This window comes from Onychomys torridus, chromosome 11 (assembly GCF_903995425.1).
Source record: "Onychomys torridus chromosome 11, mOncTor1.1, whole genome shotgun sequence".
In the NCBI taxonomy this organism is placed as follows: Eukaryota; Metazoa; Chordata; class Mammalia; order Rodentia; family Cricetidae; genus Onychomys; species Onychomys torridus.
The window spans coordinates 23189895-23200946 of NC_050453.1; the positions used below are offsets into that span (position 1 = coordinate 23189895).

At 43.8% G+C, this 11052-nt stretch overlaps 1 protein-coding gene across 1 annotated transcript in view; it reads right to left on the reverse strand.

Annotated features, from left to right (window-relative positions):
- Nucleotides 1-243: 243 nt before the first annotated feature.
- Nucleotides 244-11052, reverse strand: part of Cd244 (CD244 molecule) — a 25556-nt gene continuing 14747 nt past the window's right edge. Inside the window, exons 4-9 of the mRNA XM_036202445.1 lie at nucleotides 8366-8470; nucleotides 7749-7903; nucleotides 5773-5838; nucleotides 4243-4305; nucleotides 2713-2769; nucleotides 244-1637 (exon numbers count right to left, since the gene is read on the reverse strand). Of these exons, the coding sequence (XP_036058338.1) occupies nucleotides 1557-1637; nucleotides 2713-2769; nucleotides 4243-4305; nucleotides 5773-5838; nucleotides 7749-7903; nucleotides 8366-8470 (527 nt within the window). The 3' untranslated portion in view covers nucleotides 244-1556. The remainder of the gene's footprint in view (nucleotides 1638-2712; nucleotides 2770-4242; nucleotides 4306-5772; nucleotides 5839-7748; nucleotides 7904-8365; nucleotides 8471-11052) is intronic.

Sequence of the window (11052 nt, forward strand, 5' to 3'; positions counted from 1 at the left end):
TCTGTGCTTCTATCTATGGGGAAGCCAGCATGCTTCAGGAAAAAGGGATCAGGGATCAGGCAAAGCACAAGCAAGCCCCATGTCTTGGCTGTCCTTCATGAGGCTGAATATACCCAGGCTTCTGGCTCTCTGCTATTTCTGGTGAACAAGACTGACAGCTAGCCAGAAAGTCAGCCCCACCTCCAGCAGAATATACATAGACATGTTAATGAATATTAATCAGTGACCCACACATGCTGAATATAGCGAACTTCATCAATTTAATTCAGGCAAAGGATTGACATTGCTTCTGTGTAAGACCAAATTTTCATGTCAAATTCCCATGACAATTGAAGAACAATTGAAGAACATAACTCTGAGCCAGACATGGAGGTGTGCGTGTCTTTAATTCCAGAAGAGACAAGAGAAAAAAATACTAAACTCTGAGTTGAGCCCCTTGTTGGAGCTTCTGAGTAAGTCCTCTCTTTGTCATAGTTGCTACTTTCTGAACTCATCCAGTCCCTCAGTCCTGCTCCCCCAGCATTGCTGAAGGAGCTAGGCTGAAGATGGATAGCATAGTGTGTGGTAACCAGCTGCCTCATCTTCAGCAATCAGTTATTTGGGCCCTCCATTCAGGGTTTTTCATGGGGAGCACTTCTCAGCACTCTGAACTTGGATACCTATGGTCTGAGCCCTCCCTCCAGGCATATCACAGGGAGCACTCCTCGGGACTCTGAATTTCTGGTGACAGGACTTTGTAAAGCAGCCATCACACGGTGGGCAGCACTGATCGTAACCACCTAGTATCAGGATGGCGTGTGCCCTGAGTGATTCTTGTGTCCAGAGACCTGCTTGAATTGCACCATCTACTCTCGCTTCTTCCCGCCATCCCTGGTGAACAACTGACCAGAAGTAACAATGTGGGACGATCAGGGGTTCCCCAAATTTGAGTGAAGCTGAGACTCCAGCTTCCCTGGAAGAACTGACAGCTAGCTCACAGCCAGATAGCACAGCCTCAAAGAGGAACTGTGCCTGCTTTTCCTCTGAGTCACCATCTCTCATTGTGGGCAGGGGGAAGGTCTAGAATGCAGACATCCCATATTAATGGTTTCAGGGGGATAACAGCTTAGAGAACCACAAGAAGGAAATCCCCCTGTACCCCACATTTATACAGCACTGTGTGGATTACAACATCTCAGAGTGTGGCCAACACAACCTCTCTACCTGTTCTTGTCTGGTCTGTAAGCTTGGGAGATTTTTAACAACCTTGATCTTACAGTGGCTGTTAAAAAATGTGAAAGCCATATATAGTAGTACATGCCTCTGTAATCCCAGAATTTGGGAAGTACAGGCAAGAAGATCAAAAGTTTGAGGTCACCCCTGGCGACTTAAGAAATTCAGAGTTTTGCAGCTATGTCAAATCTTGTCTAAAAAAATAAGATAAAAATAAAATATAAACCATGAAAAAACTTTTACATCCTCTCAACCTAGGAGCTGTTCCATAGATTCATACGGCATCACCATTATCTGCTGTGCTCCCTTCCAAAGTCAATGCTGCTGCATAACACTTGCGACAGCTAGGAATAAACATCAAAATTCTGTAGCTCCCTGCGGCTCAGTCGGGCAGGGTTGCGGGCTTTGAGGCATTGCTTTCCAACCTGCAGGGGAAAGGGAGACACTTCAGACTTTCACTCTGGACTATCCTTAAAATAATCTTGTAGGGTGTGAACTACTATCCCCACATTACAGACTAATTAAAAAAAAAAAAAAAAAGATTAGAGTGGTATAACACATTCCTTGAGGCCAGTGGTTAGTGTGAAGGCAGGACTTGAATTCGTTCTTCTGCTCAGTTCCGGTGCATTTTTTTTTTTTTAACTACTCTATGCTTCTTTGTGGCCTCCAGCTTGGCTTGGCCCATACAGTCTACTCTGCAACTCTGGATTGTCAAGTTGGCTTTAAGGCTGGACTACCATTGTAGAGCTAAGAATCCCCACCAGCAACCACACAGCCTCTCCCTTGTGACTAACGATAATATTTCTATTATACCTGGGTGCTTTGATTATAGTATGAGGCTAATACTTGGGGTTTTCTCTGTGCATTAATTTCTCTAGATATAAACTGCAAGCATGGAGGTGGGGCTATAATTCAGTGGTAGAGTACTTGTTTAGCACACTCAAGGCCCTGCATTCTATCCCTAGCACTGAAAAGAATAAATAAAGGGCATGATTGTACTACGCCTACCTTCAGCATTCTGTGAAGATTAGATTAGGTAATTTATGTATAGGCACTGGCAATTTGCCTTATAGCTTAGGGGGAAAACCCTAATAAATGTTACGTCTCTCTTCCCTCCTTCCATGTAGACGTAATGGGTATCAGTTAACTACCAGACTCAGTGTCACTTTTGAACAGTATCTTCTACAGAAGTCTGAGTCACCCACATTCTGAAATAGTTCCCAATAACTTCCTAACTTTAGGAAATGATTTGGAACCAGGGAACTAACTAGCTCAGAGACAGCCCTAGTTTAGAACCCAAGCCTCCCAACCTTGAACACATGATACTACTTTGAGTTAGACTTCCGGTCTTCTGGGACCTCAGTGTATTCTTACAGGAGCCCTAAAATCCCGAAACCCTGGGGCTGTATAGATGACCTTGTTATAAGTATATCCTCTTGACTGGGTCTTGGAAGTCCATGGACATTAAACCCACCGTGAAGGAGAGTTCTGGAATCTTACCTCTTCATACACAGTACAATTTGAGGGAGGGTTCTGGTTCCTCTTCTTGGATCCAGACTAGAAATTGAAGGTTAAGAAGATGTAAGTTTAAGATAAGAAATGTCTTGCTCCTGATTCACATGCAAGATCCCAAAGAGAAAGCTTTCTAGCCAGCAGTCAATGAGTGGTACTTAATGGTACCCAGAGAAGCACAATACATTCTGGCCTATGATGTATGCTCCTGAGCTAAAGTCAGAATTTAGTACCTGTACCCACACAGGCCCACAATCCACAACCACACAATTCTAGTGTTCACAAATATAAACATACATCCCTCAGACAATCCTAATATAAATACCACCCGAACCCATGCATCATTTCAATACACTCTCCTCTAATATGAACAGTTCTGGCATACACATGTGTGCTAACCTTAGCACATATCATGAGCACAGTGCTTCTATGAATCATTAGCTATGGTTTCAGTTGTATGTAGAATTTTTTATTATTGTGTGTATGGTGTATTATGGGCATGTGTGCAGCAGTGTGTATGTGGAGGTCAGAAGACAACTTTTCAGGAATCAGTTCTCTCTTTCCACTATGGGTGCTGGAGCTCAAACTTGGGTCATCAGGCTTGCACAGCAGGTGCTCCTATATACTTGGCCAATCTCATCAGCCCTAAGATTTTTATAATATAATAACAAACCATGGCACAGTGCCTATGAGCATTTATATGTGCTTATATTGCAGCATGTAATTAAAAAAAAAGTATGTCTCATAGTGGAATCCAAGTGGATTGGATGACTGATTGGTTTAGAAGGAAATGAATGAAATATGCAAACTTGTTCTAAACCCCTTCAAACCACAGTGCCTGACCTGCACAGAATCCCAGTTTTGTGGAATTCCAATTCCCCATTCTGCTGAGTTATATCTTGTAGCTCTACTCTGTCATTCCAGCTAGGAGAGTGCACTCTTCCTATTCCCTCCCACATCCGTTAAATGGATAAACATGAGCCCCAGGACACACAACTCTTTGCAGACTTGTTGGGAGCTGAGGCTAGAGCTGGCCTTGAGTGGGTCGTGATGGCTGCTTCAGTCCAGTAGCCTCACTTGTAGGACTGGCTAGAACCTTTGGTCTTTGAATGTCAATATTATGCCTTTCTAGCTCCAGGCAGCTAGCCCCTACCTAAGAAACCCTCCAGTAGCTCTCACCATAACCTCAGCTGTCCTAGTAACAATTCTGCAGTCCTTCTCTCCTGACTTCTGTCCCTGCCCTTTACCTACCACTACAAGTTTAAAATAATTCTACAATGAACTGTTTTCTGCATCTCAGAACTGCTCTTTTTCCAGAGGCAGAACTGGAAAGGTGTCTCTCCTTGTTAGGCCCTTAACACTTAGATATAATCATTTAACAGAAGTTATTCAGTTGCACAGAACAGTAGACAGCTCACTGGGGTATATACAAATAATGCTTTGCAAACACACAACTTCAAACACAGTAGAGTACACACATCTGTTCAATGAAACCCTCCAAAGGAATAGACTTCTCACCTTCCTGGACGGCTGGATTACTGAATATAGTGTACATTTTTCTTGAGGTGCAGAATCAGAAGGCTAATAAGAAAAAATTAAAAAATATTTCATCAATAAAGATCCAGCATAACCCTTTGCCTCAACTCTGCCTAAATGTAAGATCTGTTTATCAATGGGAAGAAGCCTAGAGCAGCCTGGGATAGGGCCTGACATTTGTCAGTAACAGTTACCTCCGTTTGTTGTGCACTTATTTCGTCTGCATGCTTTCTTTCCTAACCCTATGCTATTCCTAAAAAATAGGAATGTTCCTTCTGCCACAGACAAGGTTACAGATTCAGAAGAAGTAGAGGAAGAGAAAGAGGAAGAATGAGGAAGAGGAGGAAGAAGAAGAGGAGGAGGGGAAGGAAGGAAGGAAGGAAGAAGGAGAAATAGGAGGAGGAGGAGGAAGAAGAACAACAACAAACAACAAGAAGGAAAATATCCTGCTACACAACAGAAGCAGAATTCAGACCCAAAGTTTTCCAGTTTCCTTAACAGTTCAGTGGCTCCCTTTGGTAATGCCTCCCTTCTCTGGACCTGAAAGGCGTGTTTATCACGGCCGACAACCATCTCTCTGGTAAGATAATCCAGAGAAGGAATCTCATTTTTACTCAGCACCCTGATCAAGAAGAGTCCTTCCTTGGATTTACTCAAATTGTTCTCTCTCAAGCCCAATGTGGCTAAAACCGTATTTATCTGTGATACAACTTTGCCAGCAAGCTGAGGGTGTTCCTGTTCCTGGACTTGGTCCTCAGAAAGTGAAAGGGTGAGGAGAGAAGAGATGACAGGAAGAGGAGGTTTTTATGAGGAACTTCTCACTGCTGTCCATGTCACCAAGCATTTTCCCTTGGAAGAGAACACCTGGCCCTGGTTATCAATGAAGTCATATGATCTGTCAATATTAGAGAATGCCATAGTAATTCATGCATGATCTTCTATATTGTCTGGAGTTAGAGGCATTGCAGGAAGAGGTAGGGTGACAATTGAGAAACTGTTTGGCTCAACTTTCTTACTACTCAGCTATGTGGCCTTGAACACATCAGTTAACCCGAGTTCTAGTTTCCTCATTTGTAAACTTCATAAGACTTGTCAAGTGAGATTTATTAAGAAAATGGCCATTATTGTTAAGTCTAAATAATATTTTTTAAGATCAGTACACATCTACTCTTTCCTTAATAGAGATAATGATTAGTGGTAATATTAGGATAAACAATACAAGGACTCCAGTTCTTTGAATCAGAGGAAAAACATAAGCTGAATCCTTTAACAAAGTTCATTCTCTTACAGACAACCTGGCCTAGACTTCTACTAGGTGTGAATGAATGAAAATCACTGCCGAGACACTCTGAGCATGCTGCTCATTTCAAACAATTTGTTAAAGCACCTGTGCCTGTCTTCTGGCCCCCGAGGAACCCCAGTGTTCCATTCTCCCTTAATGGTATGTTTTAAGTGAGGCTTGGGAAGTCCCATATACTGGAATGGGATTGGTTAGAAAGGCCAGAGAGGTACCTTGTACTGAATCATAGAGTAGATGGTACTTCCATTTCCAGGGGGTTTCTGCTCCGGCATCTGCTCCTGCATAGAAGAGTGAAGGGACATGTAATAATCTCTGTCTAGGCTTGGTTTGATCAGTGATGGACATCACAAAGAAGAGGTCTCCAGGAAGGAGGGAGGTGCAAAACTGGGAAAGCCTATCATCAAACATCCCAGAATGAGGAGAGGTGGGAAGAATAGTGATTTGCAGTGGATCAACAGCAAGGAATCACCCAGGAGTCAACAACCTGACAAGTTCCCTGTCTCTTCCTTCCCTTTAGTAACATAAAACTCCCTTCTTGCCTTTGCTGACTTTTATACCAACACAACCACTGACAAATGGGCAGAGCTCTAGGCGGATCTATAGTCTGAACCTTTCCTCTTCCAGACATTGAAATTCAGAGGGTACAAATATTTTAAAGATGTGGCAGTCTTAAGGCCCTCTCTAGATCCAGGCTTCATGGTCAGCTTAATCTGGGCCTCAGTCCAACCCCAGAGAAGTAATAATGCTGGGTAAAAGCCTGGTCTCAACAAGGTCAGAGAGCACATGGTCCTTCTTTATCTGCCCCCCATGCCTGCTCCACAGGCAATTAGAGATGGAAGTATTCCGTCTTGGATGTCTCTAAGAACATAGTGCCAAGTAGGGCTCTCTTGCAGGTCAGGAAGGCTATGAGAGTTCAGTAGCTGAGCTCTCCACAAGTAGGAGGTTGAGAAGCAGAGAAACATCAGCCATTCTTAACAGTCAACAGTAGTTTGTTGCTTTCCACTTCTGTCCAGACCCATGTAAATTATCTCCAGAGAGGTTGAACCTGTGACCCAAAGGGAGGCCACATGAAACTTGAGGTGGAGGCTTTCAAGCCAAAACCCTGAGATAGTGAAGAGACACCAGGCCAGGCTGAGGTCAGGCCAGGAGGAACCTCAAGCCAAAAGGTAGTCAACAGCCTGAGTCCCCAAGAGACCTCCTCTGTTCTAAATAACTTTCCTCCTATGCCCCCTTATTTTACCTACTCTAACACCATCTTCATTTGAAGTAATGAGGAGGCTAAATTTTTATAAGCACTTGGGCATTGGGTAGAAACATATACCCTAAGACCTAATAGCAGTAGGAAAATCCATCTTCTTTTCATTTCCACGGTCCAGTATTCCATTGCAAGGACAAGGAGGCAGGCAAAGGGAGCCGCCCTCAGCCAGCTAAGAAAAAGATCTGAAGGAAGCTGTTTTGTGACAGAAGAGAAGAGACCCTGTGTCTCTCCCTGCCTAGCAGTAGACATGGGGGTGGGAAGAAAAACACTCTCCCTCTCCACTCCTACCACCCTTTCCACCTGGCTGATCTGCAGCTTTCTCCTTAGCCTGTCATCGTATCCTGCAATACTGAGAGCATCTATAGGCCCTCTGAAGTTTCCTTCTCCTCTACATTCCTAGCTGACTAGAAGATCTAGGTCCTGAAGAGAGCTGGAAAGAGAGAGGTCTTCATAGGTGAGCTTAACTGACTACCAAACCAGTTGTCTTGTCCACTACTTTAGCCATGCTTAGGCTCCTACCCAATAGGCTTTGAACACAGAACTCTGAGGAATCTCCAAAACTCTTACATTCCAGCTGCTCATGCTCCCTAGCCTGGGCAGGGATTGAGAGAACCACAACAGAGAACTCTTATCTCCTAATCTTGGGAATGAGGTCAGGCAGTAAATATATGAAGGTTGCACTCATCCTGGCATTCAGCCCAGCTGGTAAGACTGAGATGAAACGAGGATGATGCCAGAGTGCACTCTGGGAAGGCAGTATTAGCCACATTCTGGCCTCTGCTATTGATTTGTGCTGAGTTACAGCCTTCTAAGCAGATACAGTTCAGCACTGCTTCATTGCCCTCCCTCCCCTGCTCCTGCACCCTTTTCCCTTTATACAGAGCCAGGAAACTGAGAGAGAAAAACAGATGGAAGAGGGCTGCAGATTACCTCGAAATGACACCTGTCTGGTTCTCTTTGCCCCCTTCCACTTTCCTGGGCAGCTGAAGGAGATCTTGAGGTCCTAGAATGCCCTACTTGATTCGTCCTGACTTGTGGGTCATTGACATATTCATATATTGTTGAAGATTCAATAGGGCCAGACTCTATGCAAGGGAGAAAATAAAGACTAGAACTTTAGAAACATTAGGAAAGTTTCTTGTCCAGGCTTCTACTCCACAAGTCACACCTCTGCCAAGGATGGTGAAGACCTTAGAACGGCTCTAGAAAACAGGCAGGCTAATGTTCTTGCTAGGGTACCTAAAGAGCACAGTAGAAGCAGTTACCCTCCCCTTGACATACATCCTCCACCAAGCTGGGAAATCACCAACCAAACCCAGCACCTTAAATAAACCAGTACATTGGGGACCATGCTATAAATATCCGGAAGCCACCCCAGCTAGTGTGAACAGGTGTCGGTTCCCCTCCCCCATCCATATTCATGCATATCCCAACACCTCTCCCAGGAAAGGAGGAGCTGTGTGTAGAGTATAGGCCATGGACACAGGGTCAACCCACTGGACCTGATGCCTCAAGCAACCGCACCCCTTCGGGGGTCTTCTACTTACGTGACTGCTTTCTCTTCTTATCCCACATGCAGAAGCAAGTGACAGCACCGAGCAATAGTATGACTAGAATAACGATGATCACCACAAAGGGCAGAAACATGACTTCTGAAGGACACAGAAGATAGGAGGACTGAGCTCTCACTTCCCCATATGTTAGCTTCAACAACTATCCCCAAACCCATTGTCCTCTCTCACACTCTATGAATTTGCCACCCTGTTGTCCCTCCTTAGCTGGGTGACAGACTGCTCCAGAGGACCTATGCTACTTGCTTACCTCTCTGAGGCAATTTTCTTACGTGAAGAAAAGAGATAATGTTTTCTCCTTCTAGGGGCTAATTGCATGATCTGGTACCTATGAAACATCTTGCATAGCAACTATTACATCTATCTACTGTTTTTACCTCAGCAAATATTCACCACATACCTACTACTACAAGCTTTCCATTCCTCCTTCCTAGTTCTCTTGCCCTCACTGCTCTTCCTCACTTGAGCTTCTACATTCACCGTTTGTGTTACACGTGGACCCTACTATGTAATCCAACCAACAAGGAGAGAACAGTAAAGAGTTTCATAGTACAGGTGTCCACTAAGGAGCTTTTCATGAATATCTCGCTTGATCTCAACAACAATCCTGTAAGGTACCTCTTATTATCACTCTCATTTGCCCAAATGAAAAATGGAAAGTAACAGAAGTTAATGAATCTGCCTGAGATCACAGTAAATAAATGATGAAGTAATGACGGTAGAGGCCCCCAATCCAGTGTTCTTATTGCTACACTTTACCTCATTCCTGTTTGCTTCTTTTTTGCCCAAGAATAATTTAGTTTTGTTGCCCCATTTTTCTCTGTTTCTTTTTCTCTTCTTTTCTTTTTCCTGGTTTTGTTTTTGTTTTGTAATGGAAAAATTCTTATGTAATAGGATGGAACCACTTCTGGCTAATGCACAAAGGGGAACTGGCAGTGAACAGAAATTCTTTACATTTTATATAGGTTCTAACTACAACATTGTATTTTTATGTGTGCTTTCATCTGTAAATCTTTTAGGGTCCCAGAAACTCTGAGCAGATAAACATGTTTTACAGAAACTGCAAGTTTGACTGCTTGGGGACATTTACAATGAAAAGATATTTTCAGTTATCTCAAGATAGGCCAGAGCTGCTTTTCTGGGGTAGCTGTTAACCACAGTCAGCCTGGCTGCCTAGCAGAACTGTGCTTTTCCTGATAAAAGGCAAAGGGGTTTAAGGAGCAGCTGTCAGCCAGGGCCATCTTCTCCAAACCTCTCAGCAGAGGCCAGCTCCTTCGATATGGAAAGAGAGCCTAATGGGCAGCTGTAAGTGACCTGACTCATCTCCTTTGAACTGCCCAGCAGAGTACTTCAGCTGCATGCTCTTCTGTGTAACTTAATATTTTTAAGCAAACTTACTGGCAGAGAGATTCTTCTTAACATTAGTTTATGACTTCCATTTTCTCCTTCAGTATCCACACTTTGAGTTAGTCTAGTTCAGGTCTGCAGTTCCACAGAGGGATTCTTAGCTTGGAATTCCTACTGGAGTGACTTCCTATTCCCTCAGTAATGAGTTTATGGAGGCCAAGAATTGGGTGTTTTGCTAGGGCTGCTTGGTAAGCATTTGGGGACTCTGCACTCACTTGGGACTTCCCACTAATGTGAGGAGTCTCAGAGGCATGGGCCACTAGATGGAGTATGATACAGGACACTGTCATGGCAAGGCTGCACTTCCTGGACAGCTCCAGCCATGCCAACGCCAGTCAGGTGGTCCTTATGCCTAAGGTAGGGTGACAGTAGACCTACGTCCAGAGTCCAGGCCTGAATGTGGCTTATGGAATACTTCAGGTCCAGTCCTGTGAGAACCCAAGGGGTGCTCCATGGAAAGGTTCTGAGAACCTAGTCCTTCTGTCTTTCAATGGTTTTTTTTTTTCCCTCTGAGAAAGGGGAGATGTGCCTGACCTCAAAATAAGAAAATACACTACATGAACCTAAACTTCATACTGTGGAAACTCAAGCCCAAAGTAAGGAGCTACACATATTTTCTGCTGCAAACTTAAGAATAGAAACTTTGAGGGTTGGGTTGGGTTGGTTGGGGTGCGGTAGGGTCTGTGTTTTAGGTGGGTTGTGTAGGATTGGATTGGTTGAGTTGGTTGGGTTGGGTTGGCTAGGTTGGGATAGGTGTGTTGTGTAGAGTTGTGTAGAGATGGTTGGGTTGGGTGGTTTGGATTGGGTTGGGTTGGGTTGGTTTGGGTGGTGAGTTGTGTAGGGTTTGGACTGAGTGGGTTGTGTGGGTTTGAGTGAGTTGGGTATGTTGGGTTGGGTTTGAATTGGATTGGTTTTCCTGTAAATGCCCATGCTGACAGCACATTAAGCCTTTACCTAATTAAAAAAAAAAAAAAAAGATACAACTATAACTCAGGTAACTCAAGATAAGCAATAAATGCAGAACTCTGCTAGGTACCTTGTCATTTTCCTGCTGCTCCCACTGACAAGGTTGCTGTGGTACAGTGTTATTATCTCCCAGAAAATTCTCCAGCTTGAGGTAAGACACCACTCAGGAGAAATTAGATCTCCAGTCTCTCAAATTAGGAAATTAATGTTTAAGGTATCACAAAAGTCACTTAACAAGTAGGTATTTCTTATGAGGAGGGAAAACTATGCTACTATTTCCAATAGAAGAG